Source organism: Nerophis lumbriciformis, linkage group LG17 (assembly GCF_033978685.3).
Source record: "Nerophis lumbriciformis linkage group LG17, RoL_Nlum_v2.1, whole genome shotgun sequence".
In the NCBI taxonomy this organism is placed as follows: domain Eukaryota; kingdom Metazoa; phylum Chordata; class Actinopteri; order Syngnathiformes; family Syngnathidae; genus Nerophis; species Nerophis lumbriciformis.
The window spans coordinates 24,101,807-24,121,436 of NC_084564.2; the positions used below are offsets into that span (position 1 = coordinate 24,101,807).

Sequence of the window (19,630 nt, forward strand, 5' to 3'; positions counted from 1 at the left end):
AAAATAATTTGAAGATTTTGCATGAAAGGCAATAGCCCTTTATGAACCATTCATCCGCTGTTGCTACAACTCTGCCCTCCTGTGGACAAATCTGGTATGACAGCAAAATATTAGTAATTTACCCAATTTTTACACGTTAGACTATTGATTAATTTCTGTCTTACTTTGGTTGATTTATTTGCGTTTGTCTGTGATTAAAACTATTTCTAGTAAAATTCTGCATGTAAAAAAAAATCTAAATACTTCATATTACGGCTTTTTCTTTTTAAACTAAATTAATGTCTTTTGGCGGTGTGGCGCAAAATATTGGAAGCGTCAACATTTTGGGTCAAAAATTAGGTGAGAGAAGAAAAGTCAAATATAATCAATTTATTTGGCAGCGTAGGAAAAACTTACGTACAAGTTATGGGGTGACGAATGTAAAAGTTCAGTCACACTTTTCCAGCAAACTTTTCTCAAACTTAACTAATTTCATCACATTTAAGTTTAAATTAAATGTCGACTCTATTATATCTAAATGTTAAATCTAAACCAAAATCTTAAATCTAAACTTACATGTTAAATATACATCTAATTCCATCCATCCATCCATTTTCTACCGCTTATCCTTAATTGTGGGTGCTATATGTTAAATCTAAACCTAAATCTTAAATCTAAATGTTAAGTCTAAGCTTTAGGTCATTTTGATCATATTTAAGTTTAAATTAATTTTTCACACTAAATATAGCTAACCGTTAAATCTACATCTAAATCGGTAAATCTTCCGCAGTAAAAAAAAGGTGTAGGAGCTGCACGCGAGCGAAAGGCGGGTACACCCTGGCCAAGTCGTCACCTCATCACAGGATCATCCTCCGTTAATCAGATCATCTTTACTTTACACCAGACCTGGGCAAATGAAGGCCCAGCCCGTTAAGCTTTTCAATCTGGCCCGCCGGACATTCCCAAATCATTACATAACATGTAATGGTGGTTCTTTGATCAAAATGTTGCATAGATGATGTTTTACAGATCATCTTCAAGTCGCTTGACAGTCGCTTCAGGATGCGCCGCTTTGTGGGCGGTCTTATTTACGTGGCTCACCTTCGACAGCGTCTTCTCCCCGTCATCTTTGTTGTAGCGGTGTAGCGTGCAAGGACGGGAGTGGAAGGAGTGTCAAAGGATGGAGCTAACTGTTTTAATGACATTCAGACTTTACTTCAATCAATAACGGAGCAGCATCTCCTCATCCGTGGCTCACTAGTGCAACACCAACACCGGAAATGTTTTCCATTGAAAAACCGTCCGACCGGAACTCTCTAATAACTAAAGTTCGTTCCTTGGGTGAATAATGTAAACTCACTATACCGGTATGTTTTAGCGCTTTCATAGCGAGATATAAGTTAGAACTTTATGCTACTTTTTATTAGAAATGGCAACAGCAGAGGGTGAATGCTCCATAACAAGAAGATAGAGAAAAAGAAGAAGCTTATAGACTACGGTAATTTTCAGGCAGGACTTATGCAGATCCCAAATACAGATCAGCAGGTACCAGAAGGTAAGAAAAGTTGGTTTTTCATAATATTGTGAAACAAAACGTTAGATAATATGTCTGCTAATGGGTGCCATTTTGCGGTCCTTATACACACACCATAGTAATACTTGTATCGCTGACTATGGTAGCCATAATGGGTCGACAATCCATCAAGCGGTGCGGCTTCAAAGTCGTACTAAAACATTTTGACAAATTTTTGAGTGCCGTGTGTAATATTCTTTATTTTCAGTCTATTTGCAGTCTAAACATATCTCTTATGTTTGACTGCCATCTACTGGTCACACTCATCATTACACCATGTACCAAATAAAATAGCTTTGAGGTCGGTAAGCTCAACCAAAATTATTCCGTACATTAGGCGCACCGGGTTATAAGGCGCTAGGGTTGTACGGTATACCGGTATTAGTATAGTATCGCGATACTAATGAATCTTTTTCGGTACTATACCGCCTCTGAAAAGTACAGTAAGTTTCTTACAAGTTTTATCCCTGCAGGACGAGGAATAGCTAAACATGCTTCACTACACACCGTAGCTCACCGGCGTCACAATGTAAACAAACGCCATTGGTGGATCTACACCTAACATCCACTGTAATGATACCAAGTACAGTAGCGTATCTAGTCGAAATTACTATGATTACGTTGATATTTTTTGGCATCACAACATCTTCTTTCGTTTTTTTTTTAAATTTATATTATGTTTATATACTCAATATGTCCCTGGACACATGAAAACTTTGAATATGACCAATGTATGATCCTGTAACTACTTGGTATCGTATTGATACCTAAATTTGTTGTATCATCCAAAACTAATGTAAAATATCAAACAGAAGAATAAGTGATTATTACATTTTAACAGAAGTGTAGATAGAACATGTTAAAAGAGAAAGTAAGCAGATATTAACAGTAAATGAACAAGTAGATTAATAATTCATTTTGCACCGCTTATCCTTTATAATTTTGACAAAATAATAGAATGATAAATGACACAATATGTTACTGCATATGTCAGCAGACTAAATTAGGAGCCTTTGTTTACTTACTACTAAAAGACAAGTCATCTAGTATGTTCATTATTTTATTTAAGGACAAACTTGCAATAAGAAACATATGTTTAATGTAATGTATGTAGATTTTTTTTTGTTCAAATAAAGCCAATAATGACATGTTTTGTGGTGCCCTTTATTTAGAAAAGTACAGAAATAATTTTGGTACCGGTACCCGGACAACACTATAAGGCGCACTATCGATTTTTGAGAAAATTAAAGGATTTTAAGTGCGCCTTATAGTCCAAAAAAATGCGGTCATTTTTACTTGCAACATCTTCACGTGACAACCTCTGAGGAAGGCAACAGTTGTAGGGGAAATAAACACACAGCTATAAGAGTAACAAATTGCATAACTTTTTGAAGACTTAATGAACCTATTTGGATTAGTATAATAACCTCTTTGCACAATTTGCAAAAGCAACTGTTTTTGATTATATATATATATATATATATATATTTTGTTTTTTTACAGATTGATGGATAACTTTGCTTTGAAATGATGACAAGCAGATAATTCATGGATTATTTTTGACAACCCCCAACAAATATTAAAGTGTAGGACATATGCAATTGCAAGTGCAACATTGTTTTTGTCAAAATTTGAAAGAATAAATGCATTCAGCCAGAAAGAGCTTTTTTTTTAAATTTCCAGTCTTTCGCAGGCCACGTAAAATGATGCGGTGGGGCGCTTACAATGACGCAATGGGCCATTTTAACATTATGTATTAACATTATGTTTCTCATTGTATCCCATTGGAGGATGTTGTTGTGGCTTGTGCAGCCCTTTGAGACACTTGTGATTAAGGGCTGTATAAATACTCTTTGATTGATTCATTGATTGATTGACATGTGGCGGTCCAGATTTGGACCTCTGGCCTTGAGTCTGACACCTGTGCAAGTGTATTTCATATTTTTGGCCTCTGTGTTGCCACTTTCAATCCATTCTAGTGTACAATTAAAGAATAACAGTAGAAGGTGTGGTGGTGTTTTTGCTGCCTGGAACACAGGTGTGTCGAGGGAAAGTGCAGGATGAATGAAGTATAGCATGTCAAAGGAGGGGAGGGGGAAAAAAAACAGGAAATGCATTTTAACAGGAGAGGGACTGTTTTTTTCGGTGTGGAATTCCCCCCCTCGGCCGATGAAAGAGGATCTTAGCAAGGAAAAGAGTCAAGAATAAGCCAAGAAACCCGGAAAAAGGTCGATTTTATAAGCTCCGCCCTTAGGGACGTTCTATTGGTTTAGACGGCTGTCACTCACTTCACTTCCTGTCGGAGTGGTGGGCGGAGCTACGGTAGCTGGCGCATTGGTGAATCTCGCTGCGTCCCCGCTGGTTTTTCTTTACTTTTCACAACAACCACAGCAAAAAAACAAGAGTGGGGCTAAAAGAGAAAAGAGTCGTTAAATGAGCGCAGCCTGTCGACCGCCTTCATTCTCGCACGTTCCCGCTGAAGAGGAGGCCATTTTGTAGAACTCCGGAGAAGACCGACGAAGTTGTATTGCACTTTTTTCCTTATTTTTTTTTTCTTTCCTTTTTTTCTCTGTGACAAGCACGTTTTGTGTGTGGACTTTTATTCTCAGTGGTGCGACTTCAGGAGGGAGAAGAGGAGCGCAGATTCCCTCCCAAGTGTAAGAGAACGAGAAGACCGAAGAGCACTTCCTGGAGAGGGATCTTTCTTTTCAGAAGAGTGGCAAGGAAGCTCCAATGAGCTCCAGGTGCACCTTCTGAATGAGCCTGTCTTCTCCCGAGTGCGTCTTACTGAGTGTGCAGACCTTCTCAGGTGTAGACATGGCCAACGTCAGCCCCTGCATGTCCCCAAGATCCCTGGTGCAGCCCTTCTTCCCCCCGGGGCCGCCGGCGGCACTGCCTGCTTCTTCTCCCGTCAGCCCCATCCACGCACCCCCCACATCGCCCCATGGGGCCTTCGCGGACATGGCCCAGGATCACGGCTCCTCAGGGGGTGGCCCCATGCCCCTAATGTCCCCGACTCCAGCCGGGGTGTCCTTCAGCATCCAGATCGGCTTGGCCAGAGAGTCGGTCCTGATGCCACAGAGTGCAGACCTGGCCTACGTCAAACAGATTGCCTGTTCCATTGTTGACACCAAGGTAGACACACACACACACACACACACACACACACACACACACACACACACACACACACACACACACACACACACACACACACACACACACACACACACACACACACACACACACACACACACACACACACACACACACACACACACATACACACATACATACACACATACATACATACATACATACATACATACATACATACATACATACATACATACACATACACATACACACATACAACCTGGCCTCCTTCAGATTGCCCGTTCCATTGTTGACACCAAGGTACATACATACATACATGTATGTACAATATTGTTGTGCAACACTTTGGAAACATTTTTGTTGTTTAAATGTGCTATACAAATAAAGTGGATTGATTGATTGATTCCTACATATACACATACATACACACCCACATACATACATACATACATACATACGACCTGGCCTCCGTCAAACAGATTGCCTGTTCCAATGTTGAATACCAAGGTAGACACACATACATACATTAATTCATACATACATACATACATTCATACATATACACATACATACACACACACACACACATACATACATACATACGACCTGGCCTCTGTCAAACAGATTGCCTGTTCCATTGTTGACACCAAGGTAGACACACATACATACATACATACATTCATGTATGTACAATATTGTTGTGCAGCACTTTGGAAACATTTTTGTTTGTTTAAATGTGATATACAAATAAAGTGGATTGATTGATTGATTCATACATATACACATACATACACACACATACATACATACGACCTCGCCTCCGTCAAACAGATTGCCTGTTCCAATGTTGAATACCAAGGTAGACACACATACATACATACATTCATTCATACATACACACACATATATACATACATATATACATACATACATACATACATGTATGTACAATATTGTTGTGCAACACTTTGAAAACATTTTTGTTGTTTAAATGTGCTATACAAATAAAGTGGATTGATTGATTGATTCCTACATATACACATACATACACACCCACATACATACATACATACATACATACATACGACCTGGCCTCCGTCAAACAGATTGCCTGTTCCAATGTTGAATACCAAGGTAGACACACATACATACATTAATTCATACATACATACATACATTCATACATATACACATACATACACACACACACACACACACATACATACGACCTGGCCTCTGTCAAACAGATTGCCTGTTCCATTGTTGACACCAAGGTAGACACACATACATACATACATACATTCATGTATGTATGTATGTACAATATTGTTGTGCAGTACTTTGGAAACATTTTTGTTTGTTTAAATGTGATATACAAATAAAGTGGATTGATTGATTGATTCATACATATACACATACATACACACACATACATACATACATACATACGACCTCGCCTCCGTCAAACAGATTGCCTGTTCCAATGTTGAATACCAAGGTAGACACACATACATACATACATTCATTCATACATACACACACATATATACATACATATATACATACATACATACATACATGTATGTACAATATTGTTGTGCAACACTTTGGAAACATTTTTGTTGTTTAAATGTGCTATACAAATAAAGTGGATTGATTGATTGATTCCTACATATACACATACATACACACCCACATACATACATATACACGACCTGGCCTCCGTCAAACAGATTGCCTGTTCCAATGTTGAATACCAAGGTAGACACACATACATACATTAATTCATACATACACACACATACATACATTCATACATATACACATACATACACACACACACATACATACATACGACCTGGCCTCTGTCAAACAGATTGCCTGTTCCATTGTTGACACCAAGGTAGACACACATACATACATACATACATACATTCATGTATGTATGTATGTACAATATTGTTGTGCAGCACTTTGGAAACATTTTTGTTGTTTAAATGTGATATACAAATAAAGTGGATTGATTGATTGATTCATACATATACACATACATACACACACATACATACATACATACGACCTCGCCTCCGTCAAACAGATTGCCTGTTCCAATGTTGAATACCAAGGTAGACACACACACACACACACACACACATGGCCTACGGTCTACGGTCCATAATATCATCAAAAGGTTCAGAGAATCTGGAGAAATACATACATACATACAGTACATACATACATACATACACACATACATACACACGCACACTCACACACACACACATTCATACATACATACACACACACACACACACACACACACACACACACACACACACACACACACACACACACAAACACACACTTACATACATACATACATACACACACGTACATACATACATGCATACATACATACGACCTGGCCTCTGTCAAACAGATTGCCTGTTCCAATGTTGACACACAAACACATACAGACACACACACACACACACACACACACACACACACACACACACATACATACAAACACATACATACATACAAACCCCGTTTCCATATGAGTTGGGAAATTGTGTTAGATGTAAATATAAACCGAATACAATTATTTGCAAATCATTTTCAACCCATATTGTGAAGTGAATTACATTTATATAGCGCTTTTTCTCAAGTGATTCAAAGCGCTTTACATTGTGAAACCCAATATCTAAGTTACATTTAAACCAGTGTGGGTGGCACTGGGAGCAGGTGGGTAAAGTGTCTTGCCCAAGGACACAACGGCAGTGACTAGGATGGCGGAAGCGGGGATCGAACCTGCGACCCTCAAGTTGCTGGCGCGGCCACTACCAACCGAGCTATACCGTCAGTTGAATATGCTACAAAGACAACATATTTGATGTTCAAACTGATAAACATTTTTTTTTTTTTGCAAATAATCATTAACTTTAGAATTTGATGCCAGCAACACGTGACAAAGAAGTTGGGAAAGGTGGCAATACATACTGATAAAGTTGAGGAATGCTCATCAAACACTTATTTGGGACATCCCACAGGTGTGCAGGCTGATTGGGAACAGGTGGGTGCCATGATTGGGTATAAAAACAGCTTCCCAAAAAATGCTCAGTCTTTCACAAGAAAGGATGGGGCGAGGTACACCCCTTTGTCCACAACTGCGTGAGCAAATAGTCAAACAGTTTAAGAACAAAGTTTCTCAAAGTGCAATTGCAAGAAATTTAGGGATTTCAACATCTACGGTCCATAATATCATCAAAAGGTTCAGAGAATCTGGAGAAATCACTGCACGTAAGCGGCATGGCCGGAAACCAACATTGAATGACCATGACCTTCGATCCCTCAGACGGCAATGTATCAAAATTCGACATCAATCTCTAAAGGATATCACCACATGGGCTCAGGAACACTTCAGAAAACCACTGTCACTAAATACAGTTTGTCGCTACATCTGTAAGTGCAAGTTAAAGCTCTACTATGCAAAGCGAAAGCCATTTATCAACAATATCCATAAACGCCGCCGTCTTCTCTGGGCCCGAGATAATCTAAGATGGACTGATGCAAAGTGGAAAAGTGTTCTGTGGTCTGACGAGTCCACATTTCAAATTGTTTTTGGAAATATTCGACATCGTGTCATCCGGACCAAAGGGGAAGCGAACCATCCAGACTGTTATCGACGCAAAGTTCAAAAGCCAGCATCTGTGATGGTATGGGGGTGCATTAGTGCCCAAGGCATGGGTAACTTACACATCTGTGAAGGCACCATTAATGCTGAAAGGTACATACAGGTTTTGGAACAACATATGCTGCCATCTAAGCGCCGTCTTTTTCATGGACGCCCCTGCTTATTTCAGCAAGACAATGCCAAGCCACATTCAGCATGTGTTACAACAGCGTGGCGTCGTAAAAAAAGAGTGCGGGTACTTTCCTGCAGTCCAGACCTGTCCCCCATCGAAAATGTGTGGCGCATTATGAAGCGTAAAATACGACAGCGGAGACCCCGGACTGTTGAACGACTGAAGCTCTACATAAAACAAGAATGGGAAAGAATTCCACTTTCAAAGCTTCAACAATTAGTTTCCTCAGTTCCCAATCATTTGAGTGTTGTTAAAAGAAAAGGTGATGCAACACAGTGGTGAACATTCTCTCGGTGAGCTTCAAACACACCTGTGAAGTAAAAGCCATTTCAGGTGACTACCTCTTGAAGCTCATTGAGAGATTGCCAAGAGTGTGGAAAAAGTAATCGGAGCAAAGGGTGGCTATTTTAAAGAAACTAGAATATAAAACATGTTTTCAGTTATTTCACCTTTTTTTTGTTAAGTACATAACTCCACATGTGTTCATTCATAGTTTTGATGCCTTCAGTGACAATCTACAATGTAAATAGTCATGAAAATAAAGAATACACATTGAATGAGAAGGTGTGTCCAAACTTCTGGTCTGTACTGTACATACTGTATGTGCACGTCATGAGCATACACACTTTCCACTGTTCCTCTGTGTTATTGGTACGCAAGGGAGTAACCACCTAAATTGTTTTTTTGTCTGTAATGACACCTAATGAGTTTGATTGTGACACTGAGCTTTTTCTTGTTCTCCTTGTAGCATACATGACATGAGTAGGAGTGAGCTGTTTTGTTGGTGTTTACCTTGAAACAACTCTCATATGCAGCGATGTTGCATCTTCACCTCATCATACATAGATGCATGTATGGATGCACTGTGTAAACGGGGGTGGGGTTAATGTACACAATAGCTTTGCAGACAGTTGTGCATACAACTACATTTATACAAAAAAACCTACAAAATGTTTTTCTAATTCCCTAAAGTAGACGTACCTGAAATTTCGTAAATATCCTTAGTTCTTGCCCTTAATTCCTGAAAATGTACATAGTCCAGTAAATTACCAGGATTTTGCAGTCTTGAAATAAAACAAATCAACACCAGAATATTAAAATACCTTTAAAGCTTTACATTAAAGGCTCCATGTTATATTATTTTTCTGCATGTTTAAGTCTGAGGTTCCAAAATGTAGTAGAAGTAGGACTGCAGCTACAGTATGTATCTTTTAATAATCTATCCATTAATTTGTTCAATTAATCAAGTAATGGGATAAAACACACTTTATAGCACATAACACATTTTCTGCTTACCTTAAAAATGTTTTTTTTTATTTTTTTTTTTATAATTACACAACACTGAAATTGTACTTATAACAAGATCACATTAATAAAATAAAACTCTTCGCTGTTCACCGCCAAACAGATTTTGGCACCCACACGCCACCGCTCTCATGTGCGCTCAATTGCAGCGGCCGTGCAGAAACTTTGTCTACGTATTTAAAGTTCCGGGCACTCCGTGCAGTCCCGATTTTATCATTTTTTTTGTAGTTGCACTTCATGAACAATTAATCAAAGCAACAGAATATTCATTGAAGTTTTTTTCTAATCGATTTAATCCCTAAGTATAGTTGCGTTGGCCAAAATCTAGCTTTGATTCTGAAATATGAATCGTTTAAAAGGGCTTTTTGTAATTCTTTTAAGATGCCTATGCTGTTTTTTGTGTGTGTAGCTTTAATGCTAACGAGCGGGCTGTGTTTGTTCAAAGTGTGCACTTTTTTCACTTTTTAGACATACACTGTAAATGTTTGAGATGGTCTAACTTGTTTTAACGGCAACGTAACATTAAGGACGACAGGAGGACGCAACTGTTGGCAACACCCGGACTGCTATGTGAGCTACAGTGCTAACATTTTAACAGCAACATCATTGCTAGGTTAGGCGATTCGCTGAAAACACCCCAAAAGATCAAACTTCCAGCTCCCACTTCCAGTGCCATGCTTTTTCTTAGGATGTGTAGCAAAGTCTGCTTTTTAATTGACAAAGCTATCCTCTGTGGGGTGGTAATTTTGTATACACGGGGCGGCGTCATGTCTATGGGGACAGAGGTTTTTCTTTCACTTCTCTCAAAAGTAGAGCAAACCGGAAACCTTTAAACAACATAGTAAGTTGTAGTTAGAGTCCTCTTATCCCTATTATTAAATTGTAGCTACGAGGCTACTCTCGCTGTGTATTCTTTCCCTAAGCCACTTCTCATCAATGACAAGTACAATAGAAAACAGATGTGATGGATTGTCCTAATTGAGTTTAGCTGTCCTGTGCAATAAAAGTGAATGTACATTCTGCTGAGTGTGGCGCAGGCATCGGCGATTATTTAGGCGCTAGGAAGATTAGGAAAAAAAAGAGTCTGATTATTTTCAAGTCTTACCACATGAGCCGCACACCCACACTCAAAATCCCCCTAAATACAAAACTCTAGCACTGCTCATTGGGAAGGATTTATAGGTGAGAGGCCTGGACAAAAGGCTTCTTGTCCCCCGGTCCCGTGGTTCAGTGTCCATGTGTGCACGCATGAATGCCTACATTAATGTGTTTTTTGGAGGGCAAGTGAGGTGCACTGTGAACTCCCCTTCCACCTCTACCTCCGCCCCCGCTCATGGTCATCTCTCCCATCCCAGAAAGGGTGAGTCACCGGCTCTGTTTATTCACAGGCTCCCCTCCTTGTGTTCCATTGGCACGTTTTTCCAGTCAATTCCCGTCTGCTATATAGCGCCCCGGCTTCCATTCCAACACTAACCCCCACTTTGCCAACATGACCCCAACAGTCACTGCTTACTTTCTCGTCCATATTACAACTTTTAAAGTGGCCCGGAATTCAAAAGTGTGTTTCCGTGAAATCATGATGCAACTTCAGTTGGCCTCTCAGTGGCGTCTTTCTTTCCTTTTCACTCTACCTCCACCTCTTTCACTATCTGTGAGGGGAAATGCTTCCTCCTCTCCTTCCTCCCTTGCCTCCCCCGCACTACCTGCTCTTATGATCCCCCGCATCCTCTCCTTGTCCACACCTTCGAACCTCGTCCTTGTGCTTGACCACCTTCCTCTCGGGCTACACATCCTCTCCCTTGTTGCATCCCTTACTCTCCCTCACCTTTTTCCTGAGACTCTCGGTCAACTACCAATGCTATAGATAATAAAAAATGTGCGGCAGCAGTTTTTATGGATCTAACTAAAGCATTTGACACAATTAATCACAATATTTTAATCAAAAAACTAGAACGATATGGCATCAGAGGGTTAGTCTTAAACTGGATAAGAAGTTATCTAATGAACAGGAAACAATACGTGAAGGTAGGCGAACACACCTCTACAACGCTAAATATATCCTGTGGTGTACCTCAGGGATCAATACTAGGAACTAAATTATTCAATCTATATATAAATGACATTTGTAAAGTTACAAAAGATTTAAAGTTAGTATTATTTGCGGATGATACAACAGCGTTTTGTTCAGGAGAGAACACACAGAAGATACTACAAATAATAACAGAAGAAATTAACAAATTAAAAAGATGGTTTGACAAAAACAGACTATCGTTGAATCTCAGTAAAACTAAAATAATGCTATTTGGTAACAGTAGAAGAGAAAGTCAAACACAAATACAAATAGACGGAATAGAAATTGAAAGAGTAAATGAAACCAAATTTCTAGGTATAATGATTGATGATAAATTGAACTGGAAATCTCACGTAAAAAATATACAACATAAAGTAGCAAGAAACACGTCAATAATGAATAAAGCAAAACATGTTCTAGACAAAAAATCACTTCATATTCTTTACTGCTCACTAGTGTTAGCATATCTGAGTTATTGTGCAGAAATATGGGGAAATAATTACAAAAGTACACTTCATTCATTAACGGTGTTACAAAAAAGATCAGTTAGAATAATACATAATGTTGGATATAGAGAACACACAAATCCTTTATTTATTGAATCAAAGATTCTGAAATTCTACGACATAGTGAATTTGCAAACAGCTAAAATTATACACAAAGCAAACTATAACCTGCTACCCAAGAATATACAACAATTCTTCTCAAAAAAAGAGGAGAAATATAATCTTAGGGAGAAATGTAATTTAAAACATTTGTATGCACGTACAACACTTAAGACCTTCAGTATATCAGTATGTGGAATTAAATTATGGAATGGATTAAGCAAAGCAATCAAACAATGTACTAATATGATCCACTTCAAGAAACTCTTCAAACTTAAAGTGTTTACAAAGTACAAAGAAGAAGAACCATGATAAACATTCTGAATTTATTTAACTCATCCATTCTTTCATTCTTTCACTCACAAAATAATCTTACTTATCTCAACATATGAAATGTAACTTACTTCACCAATTATTATTTATTTACTTATTTTATTGTGATTACTTATGGAGTATATTGTGAATAAATTGAGAACAGGAAGTGTTTTAGCAACTGTTATGTAAAAGAAAAGGGGTAGGATTAAATAAGCTCTGCTTCTTCCTACTCCTTTTCGAACATGTTGAAAAGAGAAACTGGAGATTGTGATGTATCATGTTGTATACTTGCATGTTCGAAATAAACTCAAACTCAAACTCAAACTCAAACTTGAACACAGTTGATTGTTAAATTATCTGTACTTTGCCTTGCACTGTCCAATATTATGCAGTGTATTACTAGTTGGCAAGTGGTGCACTTCAACTGGAACACTCCTTGTTTTCTTTACAAAAAGTGTTTGGCCACTAAGGTCGACACCATTTTTCCACATATGAAATCATAGAAAAAAATCCTTCATAAAATCTTTTATGAACTGTACAAACAGTTTTATAGGTAACATTTAAACATCCTCAACTGTCATACAAGTGTAAAAATAAGTTAACCACAGACATAGAAGCAATAAAACACTTTGTCCTAACTTTAATGACAAAGGTGATTCCTGCAGATGCGCACATCTTGCATGCCTTTTTTGATGGAAAAAATTGGTTCAAATCTTATTTATTACGATTCTTAATCGATTTGTTATATTGAAGGTAGGTCTTTATTGTCATTGCACAAGTACAACGAAACTTTGTTTTCAGCACAAACCCGTTCAAGATTAGACAAACAGTGTACAGGGTTACAGAACAGGAACGCTGATGGGTCGCCACAAGGCGCCCCGTAAAAGATGGGAAAAAAGTAAACGCTGGGGGAGGATGAGTAAAAAAATACAATCTAAAAGTCAGCAGTGGGGTAAAAACTCCATAGCAAAGCACATATACATATTACAACATACAACTCGAGACTTGCAACATAGGGGAGGGAGTGGGGGCTACGGTGGCAGGCTGCAGCTCTTCAGGCGCTGCCCTGTCGTCCATCGCCCTTAAGGGCTTCGCGTCAAGGGCGTTGGATGGGGGGTGTGGTATATGTGTGTGGCGTTTATTTTCTGCGGATGCATGTGTGTATGTACGCCTGCCGCATGTCTCTGCCTTGGTGTTGTTGCAGCCGCCAGTCAGTCCAAAGTCAACAACAGGTGTGTGTCCATGAGAGACAAAAAGGGAGTTTGTTGTGTCAAAAATCGATTTTTTTTAAATATGCTTTTTAGGCCATCTCTGCTCTTACCCGCTGCACGTACACTGCGTACGTTAGCAGCCAAGAGTAGCTTTTGTAACCTCTATTGAAAAGTTCAATATAATTGCTTGTCACACAAGTGTAAAAAGAAGTCAACCCCTGTCAAACAACAAAGGACTACTTTAACGTTGGGTCTCACTGCGTTGAAACGAGCTTAGACTCCACAGTAGTTTAAAGCGCGTGTCAGTCAAAACAGACTGTTTAGCTAAGTGTGTTCATCTTTGACTGTTTACCAAAAGCGGCGTCTCTTGACAATAATCTAACCATGCATGCCGATTGGAGTTCGGACAAATTCAATTGGCGGTGTTGGTGGTTGTAACACAAAGACGCAGCTATGTCTAAGTGCCCCTGCCCTGCCTATTGTTTCTCCATCTCCGTTTTGGAAATGCTGTGTTTTTTTATTCCCCTCCCAGGAGATTCTGTTTGGCTTAAGGAATTGGATAGTACACACTACCTCCTGTTTACCTCACTCTCACGTGTAATCTACACAAACACATACATGGTGAGGTCATGTGAGAGCGTAACAAACTTGAATGTGTTCCGTCCAATTAGCTTGTCAAAGGAATTCTGTATTGCTGTTTGGAAGTGTCATTCACACTAGGGATGCACCAAGTAAAATTTGTGTGAAAAAGTATGCGATTGCCCAATACTGGTTAATGCCTTTGAATGCCGATAACAAAAAACAACCCCCTTTGGCTGATATTTTAGTTATTTTTGGCGGCAAGCAGCTAACTGTGTATGTCTGTACACAGTTTGAAACCGCTCCCCTAAGTTAATAATAATCACCTCCATTGCGGCAAATAAACGTAATTTCTTACATTATTTTTGGAGGACTGGAGGAAGAGGATAAACATGTTACACAACAAGTACGAGCAAGCAGAAGCAGTCAAGAAGCTCCGCTAATCGGTAGTCTAGCCGCTAAACTAGCTTGAAACAACACAAGAAATACGTGCTTGGTAAACTTTAAGTCTAGATGGAACCGCATTACAGCAGAAAGTAACGCACTTTTAACACGAGACACAGAACAAATGACTTTAAAATCACTCACAATATGAAACACATAGTTAGTGTTACTCTGCTACAAAAAGACTAGATGTAAAACACTTGAATGATGTACAATAGCATTTTGGTTGTCATGTCAGACAGTATAATATATCTAGGAAGATGGTTGATGTTCATTAGAAATAATGACAATTGATATAAAACATATTACTGGACATTTTAACATGCTTAAATGCCATATAATTGTCAAAATAAGTTGCAGTAAAATGGGTTCTCAACCTTAAATTTGATGAAGAGTGACAAACATAAGAGGGACATTGCAGCTTAATCGCATAACCCTTTCCGAAATACCGCTTTAAAGAGAATAACAAACCCCTTTTTTTAAGGAAAATTATTTTATAGGTTAAAGTACATATTTTTTTAAAATCCATCCATTTTCTACCGCTTGTTCCTCTTGGGGTGGCAGGGGGTGCTGGAGCCTATCTTAGCTGCATTCGGGCGGTAGGCGGGGTACACCCTGAACAAGTCGCTACCTCATCAAATCATGTTTTCATTACTAGTAAAATGGCAACTGCATAGAAGGATAGCAAGTATCTCATATATCTTAGACAGTTGTGTGATGACTGTTTTATTCATCTGCATTAGGGACAAGCGGTAGAAAATGGATGGATGGATTATCTACGAATTAGTATCAGAACTCCTCTTGTTTTTTGGTAACTTGCCCGACCTATGAGACACTTTTTTCCCCAGGTGAGTCTCTGTATCATCCCAAGCCACCTGTTTATGTGAGCGACAGGAAGAAGAGCTCTTACTAGTTTGAAAAGAAGTTGGTTGGCGACACATGCTGGTTTATAAATATCACAATTTCGAAACGTAAGGATCATGGATTGAAAGAGGTGTTCTGGACAGTAAGGACATTTGTTCTGGGGATTGCTATGATATGATGTGATGCATTACTAGTGTAATAGCTTATTTTAATGTATTTTATTTCTTTCTCTAAGCATACATTTATTAGGTAATGGTGATTGCTACTGCATATGCTTCGTACCAAATGCAAAATTTAAGTAATTGCAGCCATTGGTAGTTTAGTGGTTCAAATAGCTGACTTTTATGGAAGGATGTAACCGAGTGACTTCCTCACTATATGTTTTTATCCCTCTTGATTTGCAAGGTAGTGGAAGTGATTTGCACGACTGACCATTGTCCGTTGTCGCCGTGCTGTTAGTGGTGTTCGCTTGAGGGCACGTGTAATTTGATTATTCAAAGCACACACTGGTGCCTGGAGACCAGAGACAGGGATGCACATCAGTCGAGTGGAGTTCAGGTGAAATGGTGTGTGGGGATTTTCATTTTGGGTCTGTCGGATACAGATCTTGCGTCTTCACATGAGTCCTCTGAGTATTAATTGCTGTAAGCAAACATACTTTTTCCTGGGTCGCATTACCAATGATAATGAAGGTACAGTAAAAGGAAAGGCCCCAGACAATAAGGTGGAGGTTAGCGACTAGCCAAGTTCTGCCCTACCCAGAACATTTTAGTTAAGACTTCCTTTAGTGCACCTTACCAAACTCCCTCTTGTCGTCTGCACATTTACATTTCTTTCTCCTCCTTTGAGCTGTTTTGTCTCCACCACGGTACCTACACAGAAATCTAGACTGAGATTTACTGCTTTGCCTCATCTCATATTGCAAATGGTAGACACGCCACATTTTGCTCTTGTCATACATTGTGAAATTAATAATTTAGTCTTCTGGTTGAAAGATATGTGACCAAAGCTGCTTTAAAACGTTAATTTCAGTCCTAAGGCCCATTCAGCTTCTCAGGGTTCCCTACATTCCAATGCTTCCCCTGAGCACAGGAAACCTTATGATACAAATCCTCTGATTAGTGTTGGTAAAAATCTGCTATAATCCAATTTTGCAGCACAGCACTTAGCTGAACACTGTTTAGTGTAACTTTGCGGAGAGTAGGGTTGTACGGTATACCGGTATTAGTATAGTACTGCGGTACCAATTACCGGTAATCATATTCGGTACTATACCGCCTCTGAAAAGTACCGGTCCGGTACCGGTGATTATTACATTTTAACAGAAGTGTAGATAGAACATGTTAAAAGAGAAAGTAAGCAGATATTAACAGTAAATGAACAAGTGGATTAATAATTCATTTTATACCACTTGTCCTTAATAATTTTGATGAAATAATAGAATGGAGAATGACACAACTAAATTAGGAGCCTTTGTTTGCTTACTTACTAATAAAAGACAAGTTGTCTTGTATGTTCACTATTTTATTTAAGGACTAACTTGCAATAAGAAACATATGTTTAATGTACCGTAAGATTTTTTTGTTCAAATAAAGCCAATAATGCAATTTTTTGTGGTCCCCTTTATTTACAAAAGTACCGGAAAAATATAGAAATAATTTTGGTACCGGTACCAAAATGTTGGTATCGGGACAACACTAGTGGAGAGTTTGCAGGTGGTCCTATAGTTCATTCATAAATAAATGCTTAATGACCTAGATAAAGCTTTGCTAGAAAAAGTTGTTTGTATTTTATGCAGAGTGAGACCCTCTTTACCATTTTTTTGAGCTTCATCCAAATCCAACTTTTCCTCTTTTTGAGGCACTAGTGACTCATCTCCACGCAAAGTAAACACTCGTTAACAATAGGGTAGGAGTTCATCAAACTGGCCCCCAACGTTTGGCCATTTTGTTTCCTTCCAATTAGGATTTATTGCTACACCACAGGGAAAGAAACAAACAGCTTACGAAGAGGACACGATAAAGTGTGATGGGATGACTCACGCTTCAGCTATGTGTCTATTGTGGCCCTCAGCATGCAGCTTGGTGTGCATGTGTGTGTCAGAAAATGTGCAAACATCTGTAGCTTGTTTGCGTGTGGCTTCTCTTGATGATTACTTTGCAGACCTTCATTAAACACTCTGTGTTTAGATAGCATCACACGGTTATCTTTGGTGCTCCATTACATGTAGAGTTTCCCATCCTGGAACTTTTTCACGGTGCCATGACAGGAGCTGACAATTTGCCTACAAGGATGTCCTTCATCTACAGTCACGCACAATGATCAAGTGTAGCACACGCTGGCACCGTGAAACGCTGTTACAACTATTGTCGAAGTAACCTGTAATTAATTTAACCACAATTTGTTTAAGAATCCACCCTTCTTAGCGTGCATGGAGGAAACGCTCTTAGAGTTTAAAATGAAACGTTGTCACCTGGAGCACATCACTCAGATGTATTGTAGGCAGTAATGAGTTAAAATGTGAAGCATGTCAGAGACCCCCCAATTTTTCTACACATGGATTGTGGTCCTCAGTGGAAGAAGTTCTGCTTTAACCCCTAATCTGCCACACGAACCATTAAAACCTAGTACTAAACCAGTTGCAACCTGGTATGACCTGTCGCCACGAAGCACTCCCTCAAGCCACCTTTGAAGTTTTGCCAGAGTCTGAATTGTGGGTGTGTCAAACTACTAAGTCTTCTAAGGAAAGGAGAATATAAAAAATGCAAATGTGCTAGTTTTTGCACGGCAAGAATGTTACATAAACATATTTTTTTATAGGTAATGCTGTTTTCTCATGTCTTATGTATGACAACACATTTATATCAGTCAATCAATCAATCAGTCAATCACAGTTTATTTATATAGCCCTAAATCACAAGCGCCTCAAAGGGCTGCACAAGCCACAACATCCTCGGCTCAGATGCCACATATGAGCAAGAAAAAAACTCAACCCAATGGGATACAATGAGAAACCTTGGAGGGGACTGCAGATTATTAGTATTTGAAGATACAAGCTGTCTCCCGGCTTTTTGCTATGCGTTAAATTGCAAGCATAATTTGAGTTGCGAGCCTCCCTGCCGCTGTTCGAAGAGATTGACACAATGCTGCCCTCCAACCACCCGGACTGAAAAAGACAAACTAACCATTAAAAACATGTCCTACCAGTTAACCGACACAGCAAGTCAGCCGAACCGCAGCACTGTCAATCAGCAAGTAGCAGCCAGCCTCTGCAGCATGCAGCCATAAACATCCAAACGGTGGACATTTATCCATGACAATATGAAGAAGCTGCTAATGCTATGTTTGACGTGTTTCAATTTGTACTGCCTAGTCCCCTGACTCAACTAACTGGATGTCCGAGTGCTACCTTTGGTACACAGACACAGCTTGCTGTCAACTCTGACCTCTGGTCCGTCACTCAGCGACGTCTGTGTGCAACATAGACACAATTTTCCAAGTTTCTTTTGTTACACCAGGGAGAAGCAGCTTGTCAGAGACACCTACAAACATCTGCTCTCCAAGGTAAATGCTGAACAATATTATTACATTATTTTATCAAATACCGCAAGAATAATACTTTTTATTTATTGGTGCCTTTCATAACACCCAAGGTCACCTTTCAAGCAAAACAATATATATAATCACAATTTAAAAAT

General features: G+C 39.1%; 1 protein-coding gene across 2 annotated transcripts in view; it reads left to right on the forward strand.

Moving 5' to 3' along the window:
• Positions 1 to 3,841: 3,841 nt before the first annotated feature.
• prkd2 (protein kinase D2) overlaps positions 3,842 to 19,630 on the forward strand; it is a 52,703-nt gene continuing 36,914 nt past the window's right edge. For both annotated transcript variants that reach the window (XM_061972817.2, XM_061972818.2), the window contains exon 1: positions 3,842 to 4,687. In XM_061972817.2, the coding sequence (XP_061828801.2) occupies positions 4,310 to 4,687 (378 nt within the window). In that variant the 5' untranslated portion in view covers positions 3,842 to 4,309. The remainder of the gene's footprint in view (positions 4,688 to 19,630) is intronic.